The sequence below is a fragment of the Hypanus sabinus genome, chromosome 16, assembly GCF_030144855.1.
Source record: "Hypanus sabinus isolate sHypSab1 chromosome 16, sHypSab1.hap1, whole genome shotgun sequence".
Lineage (NCBI taxonomy): Eukaryota > Metazoa > Chordata > Chondrichthyes > Myliobatiformes > Dasyatidae > Hypanus > Hypanus sabinus.
In genome coordinates, this window is record NC_082721.1 from 83,539,122 (window position 1) to 83,561,767 (window position 22,646).

The 22,646-nt window shown below is 41.8% G+C and overlaps 1 protein-coding gene across 2 annotated transcripts in view; it reads right to left on the minus strand.

Annotated features, from left to right (window-relative positions):
- The window catches only part of atg4da (autophagy related 4D, cysteine peptidase a), a 48,038-nt gene that overhangs the window by 20,108 nt on the left and 5,284 nt on the right, over positions 1-22,646 (minus strand). For both annotated transcript variants that reach the window (XM_059992305.1, XM_059992306.1), the window contains exons 2-6: positions 9,697-10,006; positions 7,176-7,259; positions 6,847-7,074; positions 3,669-4,032; positions 734-804 (exon numbers count right to left, since the gene is read on the minus strand). In XM_059992305.1, coding sequence (XP_059848288.1) covers positions 734-804; positions 3,669-4,032; positions 6,847-7,074; positions 7,176-7,259; positions 9,697-9,913 — 964 coding nt within the window. In that variant the 5' untranslated portion in view covers positions 9,914-10,006. The remainder of the gene's footprint in view (positions 1-733; positions 805-3,668; positions 4,033-6,846; positions 7,075-7,175; positions 7,260-9,696; positions 10,007-22,646) is intronic.

Below are 22,646 nucleotides of genomic sequence, written 5' to 3' on the forward strand. Positions count from 1 at the left end.
CTAACTCACCCACCAAACCACAGGTGACCACAGGGAGAATGTGTGACCTACCCCAGTCAGGATTGAACCTTGGTCTTTGGCACTGGAAGGGAGCAGTCTTACTGGCTTAATGTATTAATCAAGTGATATGGAAAGCTTGCAAAACAATGCTTTTCCTTTGTAACTTGGTTCACATGACAGGAATAAAACAAATTTTCAATTCTTTTTGCTCCAATATTATAAATGAATGAGTCTAGATGAGCCCCAGTTCCATATACTTTCCCACAGCTGACAAAGATCTTACAACAATTTTAACATGTCTCCCCTTTCAGCCTCAGAGTTTGCTTGAATGGTGTAAATACCCATTTCAAAGCATTGAACAAATCACAACTGCCACAAATCCAGAGTTCTATGTGAGGCAAAGGTGGAGTCCGTCCAAGCAGTCGAACAAGATAACCCCCTCAAATATTTATAGAGTTCCCTTTTTGAAAATTACTGCTGAATCCACTTCTAATACTTTCAATTAGTGAACTGTATGCACAAATCAGTGTAATCTGATTACCTAACCTTCTAGAAATGGCAACAGATTTTACATTTACTCCCGCAATATTACATGTAATTTGTAAATCTTGATCAAACTGATATAGTTAAAATGAGAAGAATTTGCTTCTGCTAGCAGTAAACTCCGATACAGTTCTGATCTCATGAATGCAGTGTTCAACGTGTAGCCGATAATGAATCTGTGGATATTCACCTGTGCAATCCTGTGATACATAGACAGTAATACCAAGAGATTCAGAGTCTTCAGCTTTTTCCACCGCTCTCCTAAGAGAAATGAAGAGCCAGGAGAATGAGAGTCAATAATAAAGAAAATATGATTAAAAACCAATTCAGCTTCCCAGTATTTCTTCAGACCCATCTGAAAGCCTTTCCACATCTCAGACAAGAGTCATTCCTTTACAAGCCAGTGTTTCAGATTCGATAGTGAGAGGCATTCTGGAGACAATTTCCAGCAGCTACTACCGAAGAACTTTCAAGAAAAAGACCTGGGCATCTAGCTGAGTGAGTTAATTCCATTATTAGGCCAAATGCCAAAAATCAGGTAATTCAACTCAGATAAATCACTTTCCTACCCTATACATCCTGAGAAAATGGTGCTCACTGTACATTTTTATGTTCGGAATGATGGAGAGAAGAATGGGACCAAGACTGACATTTTAAGCTCAGAGAATGGAATCTACAAAGACAAGAAATCAGAACAAGCTGAAGTGAATTGGGAAATTAACAGATCAGTCAAGATACGGTGGCATATATGTGAAAGGATCTTTCAGAGTGTACAGGAAACATTCCAACAAGAAAAACTATCCCAAAAAAGAGGCCTCAGTATCCATGGTTAACTAAAAGTTAAAGCTTGCATTAAACTTGAAGAAAAAAAACATTGATTGTGCAGACGATAAATGGCCGATCAGAAGACTGGACAGAGTATAGAAAAACAACAAGTGACAAAGATTATTCAGGAAGGAAAAATTAAAATATAGAAACAGATAATAAGTTTCTTTAGATATTTAACTAAATGAGCCTTAACCCTATAGAGAGCAAGTCTGGGGAACTTATGATGGGAAACAAGGAGATGAGATGACAAATGTATTAATGGGGATTTTACATCAACATCAGTTTTCATTATAGAGGAAATAACTAACATCTCACAAACAGCTAGAAATTTGGAACTGGAAGGGAGGGATTGAATCAGAAGAGTGACAATTATCATCAGGCAGAGGCATTGATTAAGTTGTTCAATCAGTGAATGTCAAGTGTGCAGGTCCTCAGGTACTGATGGACTTCATTCAAGAGGCCTTAAAAATGGCCAGTGTGATAGCTGATACAGACTTTAATTTTCTAAAATGCCTTCTTCTGGAAAATTTCCATTGAATGGTAATGGGGGAAAAACCAAGAAAGTAGATGAGTTAGCTTCCATTTCCCCTGCTCCAACATCACATCACCAAGTCAACACATTCACCTGTTTCTTTTCCACAACTTGCTACGTCATTTATATGTAACACTGACTAAGAATAGACAGAGCAGTGTTTAGTTGAGGCTGCTAAGCGAATAGGAACTTATAATAATACAGGAAAGATACTAGATGGATGGAAAAATTGATTGGCTAACTGGCAGAAAGCAAAGAGTGGGAATGAAGGAGTGCTTTACTGGTTAATTGCTAGTTGTGTTCCCCATGGATTGGAGTTGGGTCCACCATGTCCACTACTTTTCACATTTTACGTTAATGATCTAGATGACGAATTTATGCTTTATGGCCAGGTTTGCAAATATAACAAAGACATGTGGTGGGGTAGGTAGTACTGAGAAAGCAGTGAGTTTGCGGAATGACTTAGATAAGTTGGGAGAATGGGCATAAAAAAGGAATACAGCATACGGAAGTGTCTTTCTATAGACACAATAAAGCTCAAACCGTTTTCTAAGTGGGAAGAGAATTCAGAGGTTTATGGTCCAAAGGAACTTAGGAGTCCTGGTGCAGGTTGAATCAGTAGGAAGGAAGGTAACTGCAATCTTAGCATTCACTTCAAGAGGACTAGAATTTTCAAAAAAGGAAGCAATGCTGAGGCTTTTTAAGGCATTGGTCAGACCACATTTGGAGCAATGGGAGCAGTTTTGGGTCCCATATCTAAGCAAGGATGTGTTGGTGTTGGAGAAGGTCCAGAGGAGCTTTACATAACTGATTCCAGGGATGAAAGAGTTTTGATGGCTCAGGGCCTGTACTTGTTTAGAAGGACAAGCCAAATATCCTACCGAATATCGAAAGACCTGGATAGAGTAGACATGGAGGGGAGGTTTCCAGAAGTGGAAAAGTTTAAGACCGAGAGCATAGCCTCAGAACGCCAGGATATCCACATAAAACAGAGACGAAGTATTGCTTTAGCCAGAGGGTACTGAATCTATTGTCATGGACAGTTATAGAGGCCAAGAAGTATAATTAAAGTGGAGGTTAACAGGTTCTTTATTATAATGATGTCAAACGGGAGTAAACATGATAAGGGTTTGAGAGGGGAATAATAAATCTGTTGATTGAATGGCCTAATCCTGCAATGGCTTAAGGACTAAATTCCCAAAATCCTGAAATTGAATTAACAATTGTATGGTCAGATAAAGTAAGAGTCATACAGCACAGAAACACCACCACCACTTCAGCCCACCATGTCCACACCAACCACTATACTTGTCTATCTATCCACTTGATCCATAGCCTTCACTGGCTCAGATTCTTCTTTAAGTTTTGAGTATCTGCCTTCACTCCCTCCTCAGTCAAAACTTTTCAGATACCAACCAGTCAGTATGAAACAATTCCCCTTCAGATACCCTCACCTCATACTAAGCTCCTCTTGCTTAAGAGAAGCCCACCATGGGAAAAAGATCACTACCATCTATCCCATCCATTCCCTTATAATATTGCATACTTCTATCAGGTCACCCCCCAGCCTCCTCTGCTTAGGGGAAAAACAACCCAGATCATGTAATTTACTCCTTGTAGCTGAAATACTCCAATTAAAGCAACATCCTGGTGAATCTCCTCTGCTACCTCCCCGCGACACTTGCATCTTTCCTATATTACCATAGCATTACTTTGGACACTCTGAACATCGGAAATGTGCAACATTTGCAGAGGCTTTACTTACTTGATTATATGTGCTACAATTGATGGGCCATACCAGTCTCCTGCCTTCTTCCCAGAGCTCTTGCCATATTCTACAAGCTGATGTACCCCAAATGGGGCTTTGGGGTGATCGCCAAACCAGGAAATGATTTTGCGGTGCTCCTCCTCTTCTTTGTCCATTTTGGAAGAGTTAGGGTTGTCCAGTCTCAACGTTCGTGCGCGTGTTTGCGTGACCGTGGATCCTCGGGCATGCCGGAGGCTTCTACTCCTGTCCAACTGTGAGCTGAAGACATCAAAGTTTGACCAGTTGGTAATGCTGGATTTAGATGGCGACTTGGGTTCAGCTTCTGACTCAACGGAGAGTAACACATCAGGCCATGTCCAGTCTAAAAGAAAGGAGGGCACTTAAAACCACCACTACTAAGTTCATCCAATATAGCAAGTGTTTAAGCCATAAAAGTGGAAAATGATAGAAATTATCAGTTCAGATAGTATCCATGGAGTCCAACCTTTCACCAGAATGGAAAATCATTAGAAATGGGTTGGTTAACAATTCAAAGAGAGGAAACAAAGGGGAAAGTGGTAGGTATGGGAGAATGCAGGAAAAAATATTGGAAGAACGATCAGCAAACATGAAAGAAAACAAAAATAAAACCTGTAAAGAAAGAAAATAATAAAGGGCTTTGAGGAGTTTCAAATGGGAATAACTGGCTTCTAAAATTGGTGAACTCGTTGTTCAGTATGGTAAACCATAATGTCCCTCATCGAAAGGTTTAATTGAGTTTTGTTGGAACTGTGCAGAGAGGACAGAAAGAACACAGAAAAAAAGGTCATGGCAACAGCCCACCCTTTTTTATTACCCAAAGTGGTAACTTGACATAAGAAAGAAAAAGACACAAGCAATTATACAGTGGTAAAGAAAGTCACCAACCAAGGATGGTTTTGTTTTCACCAAGAATGGTTTGGTACTGACCAGGAGCAACATTACCTTTTGGACTATGAATTGTAGAACTTTTTATTGCTAACTTCGACAGCAAATGAATATTTAGATGGGCATCTTCTATGGCAAAATTCTATGAATTAAGGAGACAAGTACAGTGCATTCTGGTTAATTGAGTCATCAGTTAATCAAGCAGCCACTTATATGGGACAACCCTTAAAGAACAAATACTAATTGAGAAAATAGCTGAGATTCCCTTCATTTATTTGGGACACTGCCACATAATTGGAACAGGAGTTTTGCTGAACCATTTCTAACTAGCGTCAGTTGTCTGAACTTGTGTGGCCGTTAGACACTACACAGTGCTTAGAGTACCGTCAGTTGCAGGTGCTTGTGTTCAAAAAGTACTGATGTCTGTCACTGATAGTCGGTGAAAAGTAATGATTTAGAATTGCTTTGCTCACTGCAGTTTCAAGCATTCAGGACTGGAGGGACCAGAAAATGGCCAGCAGTGAACATGAAATGATTTCATTACTTCAACAAGCTAGACACTACGATGAATTTGAAGACAATGATAATCATTTTGAATGTTAAAATAAACGTGAAGATTTTAGAGTAGGGGTTCCTAACCTGTGATTCACTAACCCCTCAGTTAATGCTAGGGGTCCATGGCATACAAAAGGTTGGGAACCCCTGATTTAGAGGATGCAATTATCAAAAGCATTGTATGATGGAAGCCCATTGTTTGCGCTGTTTTAGTTCACCTACAGTCAATCAAAAGAACACAGAAGCATTTTAGATATCTGACTTATCTGATGATGACAGTGAAGACCGTGTGAGAAAGTATTTAGAGCGGCAAAGCCATTGCACAGGTTCATTTCCATTCTCCCGACCTCAGAAGTCCAGACCCAATGGTATGAGTAGTCATCACAAGCTGGGGTCTTCCTTGGTTGCAGTGGATAACCAGGACTTCTGCCCCTTCACTCTCCACCGTCTTCTTGGTGGTTGGATCTCACTGTTGATCTCATCCACTTAGTCCACTGGAGTTGACTTTTTATGCTAGGACAGGCATGTCCCCATTTTCCCTGGATATGAGGTCCACCATCTACTCTCAACTGGTAGAAAATCTTTCCTACCAAGTGCAATAAGCATATACAAGTTTATCTCTGTGCAACAGAACACACATCATAGTATAATAGTCTGTTTTATTATTTTGTACATTATTGCACATTGATAAATTACTATAGTGTATATTATTATTCTGTATTTTATAATTAGCTAAGTCTGCACACTGCTAAGTGTTTTTAAATGTTGCTGGTGTAACAAAAGGATTTCCCACTTGGGATCAATAAAGTATTTATTATTAATACTAGCTTGCCTGACAAATTGGTATTCTGTACTGTGGCCACTGTTGCATGCAAACAGCTAATTGGAGCCACAAGTCAGTGAGAGTTGAGTGTCCAGTGGGGACAAAAGGTGAGTAAGCAGTCCAGAACAGACATGCCAGAGGGACCACCCTCCCTAGACAGCCCCATACACCTGATAAATTCCTCCATCGATAGCTGTTAGGAACTACAAAACAGTTTTATAATATTTTAGAAGCACTGATAGTGTTCTAATTCGTTCAGTATTTCATTTAAATACATAATTTGTTACTCAGTTAGATGGTAGCTAATTGGGGCAGCCACTTAATTGGGCCAAACTGCACTGGTCCTGAAGTGTTCCAATTAACCAGAATCCACTGTATTCAAATACATTCAATTCTGAAGCTCACCTCAGATGTAGGAAGTTAAGCAGAAGTTTACTTACAAATTGATTTCAAATCAAATGAAGGAAGGTTCATTCTTTCAGGAACTCCCAAACTTTTCACTATTTGGCTTTCATATCTTGCGATATGCTGACAGAATGGAGGGGAAAGTATATGTTGTAATGTGGACAAGTGCATTCCCTGTCAGATTTATTTCTAACGTTTGGTCTGCATTGTTAGTTGGTGATCACAACTGGGCAAGCAACTAGGGCTAGAGTTTGACTTTGTACCTTGGGTGTGCAAGAAAAAAAATCAGACAGGAATACTAACTACAGATTGATACTTATAGGAAAGGGCATGTATGTAGAAGAAATGATGTTCATCAGTAAAATAGTAGATAGGCAGGCTTTCATTTCTCAGGCGCTTAACAATAAAGGTAGGCGCTTGGTGACTGATCGTCACTCCTGCAAACTGCACCTCAATAATAATCAGAAAATAAAGACAACAATTTACTTCGAGACAGAAGATGCACAAGAAGCCCTTGAGCAAGGAGCATCTGTCCACTGCGCAGCATGCAACCCCAGCCACAATCCGTCGTCCAGATAGAACCCTCCAGCTGTGGAAATTCACGGCGGTACGTCAACCAGATTCGAGAGCCAAAGTCCTTCCGAAACAAGTCCACTGCTGCAGAAACAGCATTCTGGTTGTCTCGTGCCTCATGACTGGTGTCTGCTGGATCAGCTAATGGGAAGGAAACAGACAGTTTTGTTATGAGTAGCTCTGACAGCTATCGTTGGTTAAAACATCACAATATGTTCCAGACACATAAATGAACAAATTACCTTTTGATTCAAACTGGTAGCACCGGCCCAGCAGAAAAATCGGGGATGTTTTGCTGAAATTTGTTCTCCCTTTTACTACCCAACCTGCAGAGACAACAGTTAATACAGCTGGTTCTTAAAAGATAATTTTTATATATCATGTGATGGCATCATGCAGAAAAAAAAATTAAGGGAAAAATATTAAAAGTGATTACACAATACAACTGAATCATCAGCAAAAACACAATAGAATTGTTTCGGAAACTCCCTGATCCTCAGATCTGGTTAATATGCTATCATTAAGTGCCAAGGTTGAAAACGCATTAAATCTCACTATTGTGTATGCACTGAATTCACTGTCAGGCTTTCCATGGCAGTTTTTTTTTATCACAATCACAGTACACACTTTAAAGAAAAAGATTTAACTGTAAACAACAAAAACTGAAGCAAAGTCCTGCTATAAAATAATTCCCAATATATCAAGTCTCATAGATCGTCAATAGTTTGCCAGCCTTTTCTGCTACCCCTTTATTTATTGAGATACAGCACAGAGTATGCCCTTCCAGGCCTGCGAGCAACACCATTCAGCAGTCCCCCGTTTTAATCCTAGCCTAAACATGGGACAACTAACAATGACCAATTAACCTACCAACCAGTAATTCTCTGGACTGTGGAAGGAAACTGGAGCACCCAGGGACAACCCTTGCAGACACAGGGAGAAGGTACAAACTTACAGACAGCTGCAGGAATTGAACCTGAGTCGCTGGTACTGTAAAGCATTGTGCTAACCATTATGCTACAATGCCACCCCAACAAGTATTTCCTTAATCTATTTGTAGTCCCCATATCTGATTCCTGTCCCATTACACACCTGATATCAGTTTCCATATGCCACTGGCAATACTCAGCTCTAAGTAATTATCATTTCCTCTCCCAGTATCTCTAAATTGTCTTATTGTTTCTAATATCTGACGAGCAAGATCTTCCACCAAATAATTAGTAAAACTAAGTCATTCTGTCTCCATCACAAAATCTATTCTTTAGTCACTGGCTCCACCAGTCTGATCCAAGATTGAATCTGACTGTTTGCAACCTCGCTATCAAAAATGACTGTACTGAACTTGACTGTACAACCAGTACCACTATGAGATACCCATCTCACTATATTGTCTGAACTAGATCCTGTCTCACCTCAACAGCTGCTGAGACCCTCATTCGCACCTTTGTCACCTTGACTTGACCAATCCAATAGCCTCTTCCCTTTTGTCACTCCTCAAGCTTGAAGTCAACTAAAACCCCAAACAGGATGAAGGGTCTCGGCTCGAAATGTCGACAGTGTTTCTCCCTGTAGATGCTGCCTGGCCTGCTGCATTCCACCAGCATTTTGTGTGTGTTGTTTGAATTTCCAGCATCTGCAGATTTCCTCGTGTCAACTAAAACCCTGCAGTGCATCATCGAACTCTTCATCAAATACTCTTCATCCATCCCTATTCTCACTAATGTATACAAGCTACCAGATAAACAACTAATTTTAAATTCTCAGCCATTTTCAAATCCCCTTCATAGTGCACACATTCCTTTCAATTGGACCCAGACTAATAGTTTTCTGTGATATTCATGGTCCTTCAAATATGGCACACTACTCAGCCTTCAAAGCAATTGCTTTGCCACTAGCGGTAACTTCTTCAGCTGTCGCATTCTTAAGCATTCCCCACCCAAACCTCATTTTTACCAACTACTAACTAAACTTTATACTAATTTTCCTATTACTTACATGTCATAGTGCCTCTATGAGGCACTTTGGGATGTTCTGCTGTACACATATATACTCAGTGGCCACTTTACAGCTGTTCATTGGTGCAAATATCTAGCATGCTGACAAAGTCAAAAGATTGAGTTGTTGTTCAGACCAAACATGAGAACGGGGAAGAAATGCGATCCAAGTGCCTGTGACCATGGAACGATCACCGGTGACAAACAGGGTGGTTTGAGTATCTCGGAAACCGCTGATCTCCTGGGACTTACACGTTCAACATTCTCTAGTTTTTATAGAGAATGGTGCAAAAAACAATGCAGTGAACGGCAGTTCTGTTTGGCAAAAGCACCTTGTTAATAAGGAAGGTTCAGAGGAAAATAGCCAGACTAGCTCAAGCTGACAGGAAGGTGACAGAAACTTAAATAACCATGTGTTACGGCGGTGTGCAGAAGAGCATCCTTCAATACCTAACATGTCCACCCTTGAAGTGGATGGGCTACAGCAGCAAAAGACTGCACAGGGTTGCACTCCTTGACCTAATAAAGTGGCCATTGAGTTTAATGCAAGCTCTCAGAGACCATTAGGGCAGCAATGATCAGTTGGTATCCATATAACGTTGACTAAATATCTTGTATCTGCTGTTAAACTGGGAATCATGACAACCACCTAAAAAAGGTATTGGAGCACAGTAAATATACAACAGCAATAACAATAAGGTAGTACATTCAAGACAGAATGGGAAATAGAGTAAGAAACACTGTAGTGAAGGTCTGATAGTACCCTCACCATATCTGACATTGTTCCAGGCTGTCATCAGCTTAACTTTAATCTTGTCCACATCAACGGATTCATTCTGCTGGGATTTCTCTGGCAAATCATAATGGCCATTCCAGCTGTTCTCTGGCTCACTGGCTCCTGGGTGCAGTCGGCTCTTTGTATCTGGGGGAGTCAAGTCTTCCTGGCTCTGGATAAACTGAACGGAGGAAGGCGAGACAGAATTCATTGGTCATGTAGTTAATTGTCAGAAGACACAGCATTGGTGAGCAGTGCATCGATTCTTTTGCCTCTTGGCCATTTGAATTAAAGCAAGGAAATCCTAGAAAAGGGAAAGAACATACACAATTAGCAAAAGCATAGCAATTAAGCAACAGATCTACACTCAGCGGGCACTCATTAGGTACAGGAGTGGAATTTGAGTGTAATCTTTTGCTGCTGTAACCCATTTACTTCAAGGTTCAACATGTGGTGCATTCCAAGATGCTCTTCTGCACACCACTGCTAAAATGTGTGGTTGAGTTTCTGTCATCTTCCCGTCAGCTTGAACCAGTCTGGCCATTCTCCTCTGAACTCTCTCATTAACAAGGTATTTTTGCCCACAGAACTGCTGCTCATTGGATTTTTTCCCCATTTTTCACATCATTCTCAATAAATCCTAGAAACTGTTTTGTGTAAAAATTCCAGATCCATGATTATCCTACCACCCAGTCTGGCAACAATGATTCCAGTCAAATGACTTAGTTTAAATTCCTCCCCATTTTGATGTTTAGTCTGAACAACTGAACATCTAACCATATCTGCATGCTTTTGTGCACTGAGTTGCAACCACATGATTGGCTGATTAGATATTCACATTAATGACCAGGTGTTCTAGGGTACCCAAAAAACTGACCACTGAGTGTGTAACTCAGAGAAACACACAGTAAGCTAAAGGCTTGTATACCCTTGTGCTTAAAAGTTTCACTTGGTCAGCCATTTTCCCTCCCCTTTCAAATTCTGTTCTAACATTTGCGAAGGGTTTCGCTTTCAAGTGCTGATGAACTATCTCTGCATACATCAGCAATGAACAGTCATGCACTCGCAACTGAACATTACCACCACATCCAGCGGTCAGCTTCCTATTACCATGTTTGTGTCTGCTCAAAGAATACCACCTTCAAAAGTGCAAATATCAGAAACAAAACATTGAAAATACTCTAAACACAGCATGGCAATAAAAATTAGGGAGAATAGATTGGATTAATCTTTACAGCTGAAAAATTAACTGTCTTCAATTAATTAGGAAGAAGATAGGTGATGGAGGTAATAAAAATCTTAGCAAAGTGCCTCCCTCTCAGGACTCAACCAATGCTGGGTGTTTGTGATCTCTGCCTCACAAGATTTCAGACTATCTTCGTTTGCCTATCCTTTGAGCAAATCACCCACAGAAGGACATAGCTGGTTAGTGCAGGGGGTGCCACATTGAATACAGAAATTCATCTCAAAGGCTTACATTTATGACCCACACTGATCTCTCCTCTTGCCCTGATGAAGGGTCTCGCCCCAAAACATCGACTATTCCTTTTCACAGATGCTGCCTGACCTGCTGAGTTCCTCCAGCTTTCTGTGTGTAACCTCACTATTTCTTGTTACTAAAAAGTTTATCTAGGTTCTTTTTCAATGCATCTATGCTTTCCAACTCTAGTTAAAAGCTTGTTGGAGTTTCATCTGTTAAGGATTCAAGAGTTATGAAATTATGTGAATATAGCAGACATATTTTCAGTTCTTAATGTAAATTGCAAGCAGTAATGAGTTTGAAGTTAAAAGGACAGCGTTGTAAATAAACAGTACCCTCTCCAGAGAACAAGCCACTGCCTACTGCCTGGTTCATAAACTGACCGTAACATGTTCTAGTATGCATCAGCTAAATGCAGGACTGAGGTTATGTTAATTGGCTACATCAAACCAAGCAACAAATGACAAGTTATTTTTCACCACTTTGACCATGTCCGATGAAACTTGTAGACCAAGCTGATAACACTTGGGGCATCAAACACGCTCAAAGGCATGTTTGCTCAATCGATTGCAGGGATATTTGTGTACTTGAGGCAGCCTTTATAGCAGTAACTTTTTGTGTCTGGAATCTCTGCCTCCTCAGAAGCTTTTAGGACACCCTTGGGAATTAGTTTGTCACAGCAAAGATGTTTGAACCTTCAAAGGTGCCCCCCCCCCCCATTGTAGATATTCAAATGAACTGCTGTTACCTTTGACCTTAAAGGTATAAAAATGTGATATCCTTTGAGTTTGGGAGACTCTACCTAAAGGGTCTCCTAAAGAATGTCGGCTTGTTATAATGAATATGAATTTTACAACAGCTTCAGTGTCTCTCCAGTGCCCAAGATAAAAATCACACCATTTGAGGCCATGATCTCTCACCAAGCTTCAGTAACAATGCTTCATGTGAATACTTTACTGTCATTTACAGTTTCTAGCATTGGATTTATTAGGATTAACCTGTCTTTCTACATCTATAAAACAAACCTACACCTTCACCACTTTGTGACTATTGTAGCATGTTTGAGCAAGTTAAGTGAAAACTGCAATCACTCCGTTTGAAGATGTCACCCACTTGCTGCAGATTTACAACAATGATGTGTGTTTCTGGGCTTGATGGCCTCCCCTCCCTCAACAGTACCGCAGCACTTCTCTGAAACATACTACGAACAATTGTATACAATGTGCTGTTTTTAAAGATTTGATGCCCAGGACCCATCATGCTCCACTTACACCATTAACCCATCTAACCTGTTCTGAAACATTAACATGGTCTATTAGCAATTCTGTATTATATTGCACTGCTTGAAACTGCTTGAAATTATATTGCACTGCTTTAAAATCAGAGAATGTTTACAGTACATAGCCTGAAATTCTTGCTCATCACAGACATCAATGAAACAGAATTAAACCCCAAAGAATTAATGACAGAAAAACATTAGAACCCCAAAGCCCCCACCCTCCCACTCACAAGCATCAACCCTCCCTCCAATGCCCTCTTGTTCCAGCAGGAAGCATCAGCGTCTACCATGCCAGCAATAACAAAGCCCTCAAAAAGAGACCGTGATCTGCAGTCTAACAAAAACGATTACTCACCCAACAACTCAACATGCCACAGACACACTCCCTCACTCACTAACAAGGTGTCACCCTTTGCACAGTGACAGGGGTGACAAACAGCTCGCTGTTTCGATGTTACAGTCTGAAGCGACACTTATTCGAGCTCACCCGACTGCAGAACCAGCAGACTCTCCCCCTGCCCATCCCCATCGAGAGAGTTCTCTGTCCTAGAAGTGCTAAGTTTAACTTTGTAACAATGTCACCTTGCTCCAGAGCGATCAGCCAGTAGCAACAAAATATTGGCTTAATTCGTGTCTTAGCCAATCACCATTATAAATGCTTCAAACCATCTATATTCCACAGAAAACCATAGGAAGGGCAATGTATGTGTATTTTCTCTCAGAGGGTTGTGAACCTTTATAATTCTTTAGCTTAGAAAAAGTGGAGGGCAAGTTGTTGAATATATTAACTCAGAAAGAAATATTTTTGAACTACTGGAGAGAGAAGAGTGGTGGGAAAATCAGTAAAGCAGACTCGAAACCAAGGTCAGATGATGAAGCATGCTCGAGGGGTCACATGCACACTCCTACTACTATTTCATGCTCTTAAGAGCTACAATACGACAGGACCATCATCTATGCCATTTAATGCACCATCCTGATCTGTCACTAAATTCAAATGGTTGAATAATATTTAGATTTCATTACCCAAAACCATTGTGTAATTGCAATTGCAATACAAGCCAGTGGGCATTAAAATGGCAACAACCTACTTTAGAAAACTGTGTGCCTTCTGATGCCATCAGTCAAATAGCGAGTTTCACAAGATGTTTGAGACAAAAATGCCTATGATTACATTCTGACTTTAAATACAACAGTCACAAGTGTTACGGATTCAGCAACAATAAAATATAAGTGACGCAGGGTTTTTTTTAAAATAACAAATAAAACATTTATTAAACACTGAAAAACAAACCCCAAAAGTAAACAAACGACTAACGCAACTGGAAATCAGCTGCTGTGCGGCAGCTTGAGCATATCTTAAAAGGATAAAGCGAAAACAGTTCTTAAAGCAATGCTACAAAAACAGTTCTTCAAAGTAGTACTGCGAGAGTTCAAAATGCTTACAGTCCATTAAAGGAGAGACTTTTTTAGACAATTTAAATTCTCTTTCACATCGTATTGCTGCGGTTCCCAGTCGAACTATACTTTTCCTGGAGAATTTACGAAGATGAAAATGAAACGGCTTAAAGGCACTGACCTTTCCTTGGCAAAACTGTGCACCCAACCCTTTCTGCTCTGTCACAGGGGCTAACACGGGGACAGCCAACAAATTCCTTCCGAATGAGGTTCAAACAAGGTCGAACCTGTTTCACCGTCGAATTCGACTTTCCTCGATCTTTTGACTCCCGAACTCCGATCTTCACTCTCCACTGATTAACTGGCAGTATTACGAAGAAACTACCAGCAATGACCTTTTAAACTTTAGGCATTAAATAAAACTCCACCTTTCAACGGAACTGCGTCATAATATTGGACCATGCAGTAACATGGAGTCAAAGTGGCAAATCCAGCCACGAACTGCCCCTCCTCACAGGGAGGGGTCCTCCTTTTATACCCTGTTGAAAAAAAACTGTCACATGACCTCTACTGGTGGGAAAATGACATCACTCCACCAGCACAAGACCATTACCTTAGGTCCAGTATAGCTTCGACACCACTGTCGCGTGACAAGTACAAGATACCCATGGGTACGTAGCACAAGCCATTTGTTTTTAGTAAATATCATCAGACCATGGCGCGTGGCCTAGTGGGCAAGGCATCAGACTAGTAACCTGAAGGTCACTGGTTCGAGCCTCAGCTGAGGCAGCGTGTTTGTGTCCTTGAGCAAGGCACTTAACAACACATTGCTCTGCGACATCACCGGTGCCAAGCTGCATGGGTCCTAGTGCCCTTCCTCAGACAACATCAGTGGCGTGGAGAGGGGAAGGTCTGCAGCTTAGGCAACTGCCGGTCTCCCATACAACCCTGCCCAGGCGCAGATCCATGGTCTCTCGAGACCGAGGGATGCCACCACACAATCAGACCATGGAGCTATATGACAAAAGTTAAGGACACGGAAGTTACTCAGCAGCCAATAATACTGGTTAAAATGCAAAATCTTCTGGATGCTGGAAATCTGAAAACAAAACGTTTAGAGATGTTTAACAAATCAAGTTTAATTGTCATTCAATCATACACGAACACAGCTAAATAAAACAGTTTTACTCCAGGGCCATGGTCCAAAACAGTAGCAGCAGTCATATAAGACAACAGTAAACACAGGTGCACAGAAATCCAAGGGTCTGAACAGGCTGCAGTCACAGACTGTATAGCTTGCTTTTCACCAAGCAAACGGGGGGAGGGGGGGGGGCCCAATCTCCAACATGGTGTTGCGCCACACTACCTCCAGCACTCCAGCGGAGCACCCAACTCCAAAGCCTTTCCCGCACTGCAACACCGCCGCTTGAGGCCAAGAGCTCATTACGACTGAGTTCCCCTGTTGTTCGTCAAAACAAACCCACGAGTTGAACTTGCAGCATCAGATCTTTCTATCAAAAGAAAAATGACAGACGATCTCTCACTGTTAGACTGCGCAGCTCCCTCGTGTATCAACACCCTTCTGTCACAGGCAACATCACGGTCTGTACCCAGCCCAGCTCGTACAGTTTCTCCGGCAATGACCAACTCACCGATGAGGTAGTTCTTAATATCCAGCAGGGTCTTGCGATCGCAAAATATATTTTTAAAGAAAGACAATAAGTCCTTGGGTTAACCCCATAGAAGCCACCATGCCCAAGTGTGCTGCCATCTCACCGGAACTCAGGCAGCTTCTGTGAGGAAAGAAACAGGTATTGGTTCAGTTCAACAACTTTTCCATCAGAAATGGTTCTTCTATAAAGTAGTCTCTCAGCAGTAAACTCTCTTTTCAGAGATACTTGAGCCTGTTGTATATTTTCAGTCTTTCCTGTAGAACATTTAGAATATAAAGGAACTGAAGAGCATTTCTTGTATCTTTTAAAATGTGAAGCTTAGCAGCACACAACTACCCAAAATTATCAGTCAGATTGAAACTGAGGGAAGATCTGGTATAATGGAAACACATTCTGCATATTCAGCCCATTCACTGTGTGGAGCTTGGAAATTCATTGCAAAAGATAGAACTTGAACAATATTTTACATGCCAGCTGAGCCAACAGAATTTTAAGAACTATAACAGAATGCAAGAGAAGTACAACAGTCTTGATGAAGGGACTCGGCCCAAAATGTCAACTGTTTATTCCTCTCCATAGATGCTGCCTGAGCTGCCAAGTTCCTCCTGCATGTTGTGTGTTGTTTTAGAATAGACAATTGGCCACTTTGAAAGTTCACCATTACCAGGCAAATGTTTGGCAATGGTGCCGACTGAGGCAAAGTGCCAAACAAAAGCCACTACTGTCACCAACAGGAGAAGTACTAGATTCAGATATTAATACTACTTGTCTAGCAGTAGTAGTTTTGCTACTTATCTATTAATTACTGTCTTGTTTTTATCTACCACTTTGTTTTGATTGCCTGAGAGGAAGTCAGAGTTTAATTCTATCTATTCAAGATTCAAAAACTTTGTCATTCCAACCATACATCAGCTCTGCAGGGCAGAATGAGACAGCATTTCCCAGGAGCAGTGCAATCATAACATAACAAAAGCAACAATAAATAGTAAACACAACAATAAATAGTAAAACACAACAGCCACATGTCGGTTAAAATCAAGTTATAAGTGTCCAGTGCAAGTTAAAAGTGTCCAAGGCAGAGTCAGGTAGAGCAGCTATTTAGCAGTCTGACTGCCTGTGGGAGGAAGCTGTTTAGTAGCCTTGTGGTTTTTGTTTTGATGCTCCTGTAACGTTTGCCTGATGGCAGAAGAACAAACCGTTTATGGAGAGGGTGTGAGGGGTCTTTAATGATGTACCATGTCTTCTGGAGGCATCGTCTCTGAAAGAGGTCTTGGACAGAAGGTAGGGAGACCTTAATAACCTTCTCTGCTCCCCTAACCACCCTCTGCAAGGCTTTTTTGTTGGCAGCACTGCAGCTGGAGTACCGCGTTGTGATGCAAAAGGTCAGCACACTCTCAACCGCGCCTCTGTAAAATGTAGTTAAGATGTTAGTGGGAAGTGATGCTTTAAGTTTCCTCAGAAAGTGCAATCTCTGCTGGGCCCGTTTCACAATCCCAGTAGTGCTCCTGGACTAGGTGAGATTGTCCGAGATCTGCACCCCAAGGAACTTGATGTTTTCCACTCTCTCCACTGTGGAGCCACTGATGCTGAGGGGTGTGTGCTCAGGCTGAGACCGTCTGAAATCGACGATCATGTCCTTGGTTTTGGTGACATTAAGCATCAAGTTATTGTCACTGCACCAGCTCTCTAAGTGTTTGACCTCCTCCCTGTACATTGTTTCATCATTTTTGCTGATGAGCCCCACCACTGTGGTATCATCAGCAAATTTAATGAACAGGTTCTTCTTGAATCTGGCTGCACAGTCATGTGTTAGCAGTGTAACCAGCAGTGGGCCGAGCACACAGCCTTGTGGGGATCCAGTGCTCAGTGTGATGGAGTCAGAGATGTTCCTGCCAACACGGACTGACTGTGGTCTCTCTGTCAAGAAATCCAGAATCCAGCGACACATGGCAGTGTTATAAGGCCAAGCAGCGACAGTTTCTCCACTAGTCTCTGCAGGATGATGGTATTGAACGCTGAACTGAAATCAATGTACAGTATTCTGGCATAAGTGTCTTTATTGTCAAAGTGAGAGAGAACTGTGTGCAGTGTGGTGGATATTGCGTCCTCCGTAGAGCGATTTGGATGATAAGCAAACTGTAGAAGATCCAGCGATGGGGGAGGCTGGCTGTGATATGAGGCTTGACAAGCCGTTCAAAACATTTCATCACTATCAGGGTCAGGGCGACGGGACGGTAATCATTCAGACAGGCTACAACTGATTTCTTTGCTACAGGGATGATTGTGGAAGCTTTGAAGCATCTGGGGACAATGGCTTGACTGAGGGAGATGTTGAAAATGTCTGTCAGGACATCTGCTAATACATCAGCACATTCCTTGAGCACACGTCCAGGGATATTGTCGGGAACTCCCTCTTTTCGTGGGTTAACCCTGGCAAGGGTCCTCCATTTGTGCTCTGAATCAATAATTGGAGCCGGCTGGTCGGATGGTAAGAAGGGATTGGCTCTCCCCCTTGCTGTAGTGTTTAATGCTTCGAAGCGTGCAAATTTGTTAAGCCTGTTAGGAAGAGAGGCATCATTGTCATAAGTTTTCTGCCTGATCTTGTAGTCTGTCAGAGCTTGAATTCCCTGCCACATCCGTCTGGTGTCACCTGTGTCACAGAAGTGTCCATGTATTTTGCCCGCGTAGGCCCTTTTCGCTTTCCTCATCCCTAGTGAAAGCGCAGACCTGGCTGAGCGAAGCGTACTCCTGCCCCTTGATCTGTAGGCTGTGTCACGGGCCTTCAGTAATGAACGCACCTCTGTTGTCATCCATGGCTTTTTATAACCACGTGCGGTGAAGGTTTTCGTCAGTGACATCCTCCATGCATTTGGTGATATAGCTGATTACTGCCTCCGCATACTCCTCAATGTCTGTATGGTCATCATAGAAGGCTGCTGTCTTGAATATGTCCCAGTCTGTGTGCAAAAAACAGTCTTGTAGTGCTGAGGCTGCTCCTTTTGGCCAGACCCTTATCTGTCTTTTCTCTGCTCTCACACATTTAAGCAGTGGTTTATATGCTGGTGTTAACATGACAGATATATGGTCAGAGTGGCCAAGATGGGAGTGGGGACTGCTCTGTATGCCTGTGGGGTGCTGGTATAAACCAAGTCCAGTGTGTTGTCTCCCCTGGTTTTGAAATCCACATATTGCAGGAATTTGGGGAACACAGTCTTTAAGCTGGTGTGGTTAAAGTCCCCAGCAATCACCACAAAGCTGTCAGGATGTGTATTCATAGCTCACTGATGGCTTCATGTAGGCCTCCCAGTGCTTCGTTAGCATTAGCCTTAGCATTTGCACTGGGAGCTACGTAAACAGCTGCCACAAGCATGATGGTGAATTCCCTCAGCAGATAGAATGGCTAGCATTTCACAATGAGAAACTGAGCCAGAGGTGAGCAGTGTTTAGCAGCTACTGTAGCATTCGCACACCAGTCTTTGTTGATGTAGATACACAGACCCCCTCACCAGCTCTTACCAGAGCTAACTGCCTCTGTCAGCAAGAAATGATACCATTCCCTCTAGCCATATCGCCGCGCCCGGTATGTTGTCGTGGAGCCAGGATTCCATGAAAATATACACACAGCAGTCTTTAAACTCCTTGCGTGTTTCTCTCAGCAGACGCAGCTCATCCAGCTTGTTGTCGATGGAGCAGACATTTGAAAGCAGGAGGGATGGTACCGCTGGCCTGGTGGGGGTTAGCTTTTAGCCTGGCGTGGATGTCGGCCCTCTTACCCCTCCTCTGTGTTCCCTCACAGCTCTTTCACTTCCTCCTCCCTCAGGAAGCAGCCAGCTTGGTAGTGGATAGTGGTCCGTAGCGGCGTAAACTGTCCATGTCACGCCAGAACTCGTCAGTTTTCCCAACATAGTTTGCCCTGATGTTAACGAGCATATTCCGACTGTATGTTATGCGTCTAGGACAAATAGAACAAACACTAGATACACTTATCACTCCCCAAGGGGCTGCTGCGTCCATGCTTGCCGCCACCTTTCCTATAATAACAATAAAGAACATTCAATTCAATATTCAATTTCAAATTTTCAGAAATGTTTCATATTTATCTCTTAAATTATAAGTAATTTTTTCTAATGGAATACAACCATAGATTTCTTTCTTCCAAGAATCTATACTTAAATGTGTATCCGATTTCCAAGTAACTGCAATAGCTTTTTTGGCTACTGCCAGTGCAATTTTTATAAATTCTTTCTGATACTTATTTAGTTTGAGTTTCGGTTTTATCCCTTCAATATCACCTAGTAAAAATAATATTGGATTATGAGGAAGTTGTGTTCCTGTAATTTGTTCCAGTAAAAATCTTAAATTTGTCCAAAAAGGTTGAATTTTAGAGCAAGACCATGTCGAATGCCCTTATTTACAAAAGACAGGATTAAATATATAGATGCTCTGAAGATGAAACAATTGGTTATTAGGGGAAAGAAATAAATATACATATTAAAGTTATTACGAATTCCATGGAGCATGTGGAGATCTTCCAACAACCAGACAATCTTTCTTTCTTTCTTTCTTTCTTTTTCTATAGGGCAGTTAGGGGGGAGGGGTTAAGGGGAGGTGGTAAGGGTTATATACATTGTTTTTTCATACTTTGTAACCATTTAAAAATGCAATAAAAAAGTTTAAAAAAAAATTCAATTTCAATGTTACAAAGTAAAGTGTTGCAAGACTGCTGTGGTGGGAAGTGCTGCAGTAAACTGCCAGTGAAACAGCTACTGCTTATGGCAGCAGAACCAACAATTTACAGCTGCAAATTCGTAAGAATAATCAATCTGTGAATGTTTATTTGCACACCAGGAATACAGTGAAATGGTTGAAGCATTGACAATGTTTACACTTTAAGGTCCAATGCTTTAAGGTCTGATGTGTATGTTAATGGAGAAGAATCAATTAGGAATGAGAGCACAGGGCATGAATTGGGCATTGGATCAATATAGTTATAGACCAGGATAGTATTGTCCAAAGGAAAAAGTGATTCATAACAAGGAATTAGTTATTATACTGCACAGCACTGGGGAGGATGGGTAATAAAGCACCTCAAAGCCCTCTTATGCAGATATGCAATTAATAGCGCAGGTGCCTAAAAGATATCAATGTTAAGGGGGCTGACTACTACTACCTCTTGACTGGGTTATGATGAGAAAAAGGGTGACAAGAGTCTGTGTGAATGAGTTAATGCTTAAATCCAGTAATTTATATTCCCCACAGAAGTGGAAAGGGATTAAGACTGCGGTCTTTAGCTATCCCTATCAGAACAGCAAGAGCACAAACCCATTACGACACACAACAATTCTCCTACAGGACCAGTACTCGACATAAAAAATAGAAATTACTCTAGATTATGGAGTTGTTTAAAAAAATAAAAGTAACCCCTTAACTGACATTTCCTAGGACAGATGTTAGATGGATCACTCTCACACAGCTGTGCACCTGAATCCAGGTTCACAGGTACCTGGGCCCCAAGTCCCATAGTTGGACTGGATGAAACAAGGACATTGCCACAACAAAGCAAAGTTAAATTGTTAACACTCCCAATGGTTCAGGAGTATGGTGTTGACACAATATTGGCTCTTTGTATCGTGCATGAGTCACAAAAGGTTGGTTTGTAGGTGCAGCAGGCTCTCAAGAAGCAAATGGAAGTGTTGGCCTTCATTGCTAGAAGGATTGAATTTAACAGCAGGGAGATTATGTTGCAACTATACAGGGTACTGGGGAGGCCACACCTGGAGTACTGTGTGCAGGTCTGGTCTCCTTACTTAAGGAAGGAGATACTGGCTTTTGAGGTGGTGCAGAGGAGGTTCACCAGGTTGAGTCCAGAGATGATGGGGTCAGACTATACGAGACATTGAGTCACCTGGGACTGTACTCACTGGAATTCAGAGATCTTATAAAAACATAAAATTATGAATGTGATAGATAAGATTGAGGCAGGAACGTTGCTTCCACTGGTAGTTGAGACTAGAACTATGGGACATAGCCGCAAGTTTCGGGGGAGTAGATTTAGGATGGAGATGAAGAGAAACTGCTTTTCCCAGAGAGTGGTCAATCTGTGAAATTCTTTGCTCAGTGAAGCAGTGGAGGCTACCTCAGTAAATATATTTAAGACAATGTTGAATAGATTTTGCATAGTTGGGGAATTAAGGGTTAAAGGGAAAAGGCAAGTAGGTGGAGATGAGTCCATGACCAGATCAGCCATGATCTGACTGAATGGGGAACAAGCTCAATAGGCCAGATGGCCTAATCCTGCTCCTATTCCTTATACTCTAGTCCCGCATGTATGTTTTACCTTCATGGTGCAGCAAAACCCAACCATGAGGATTGTATTTTACATCTAAGCTTGGAACACATGTACCCATTTGATGTTGTAGTTTGCGCCAAGTTTGGCAATTAGTTTGCAGACGTTTCGTCACCAGTCAAGGTGGCATCCTCAGTGAGCAGCTGGTGTTTCTCTCTGGGAAGGCCTGTGTTTATATAGACCCCATTCGCTTGCCTCTGTACTGATTGGTTACCTCTTCAGTTGCCCTTTAAATTCTACTGACTCACGTTTTTAACACTAACTGGCAGTTTGGAGACATGATCCACTTTCACTGATCTCGGTACATGAAGATGGAGAATGCCACTTTAACTGGGACACCATGCTGGTTCTGGAGCAGGCAAACACGAAGCAGGCATGAGAATTTTTACAAGTGTGGTTGTCATCTGATAACTCCATAAACAAACATTTCAAAATAAATCCCACCTACTAACCCCTAAGAGCTAAAGAAACATGAGCCAATAGAATTCAAAGGTCAACTGAAGGGGTGGCCAATCAGGACTGAGGCAAGCGAACAGGGGCCGATATAAATGCGAGCACTCCCAGAATAAAACACCAACAACTGCACACTGAGGATGTCACCTTGACTGGTGATGAACGTCTGCAAAGCTAATTGCCAAACTCAGCAAGCATCACATCAAATGCCTCAACCTGAGCTACCAATAATTACCACCACTTGGTTACAAGGTTGTCAAGCCGAAGGGTGGTGGTGGGGACAAGCTCCCACTACCTAAAAATGCTCCTCACAGC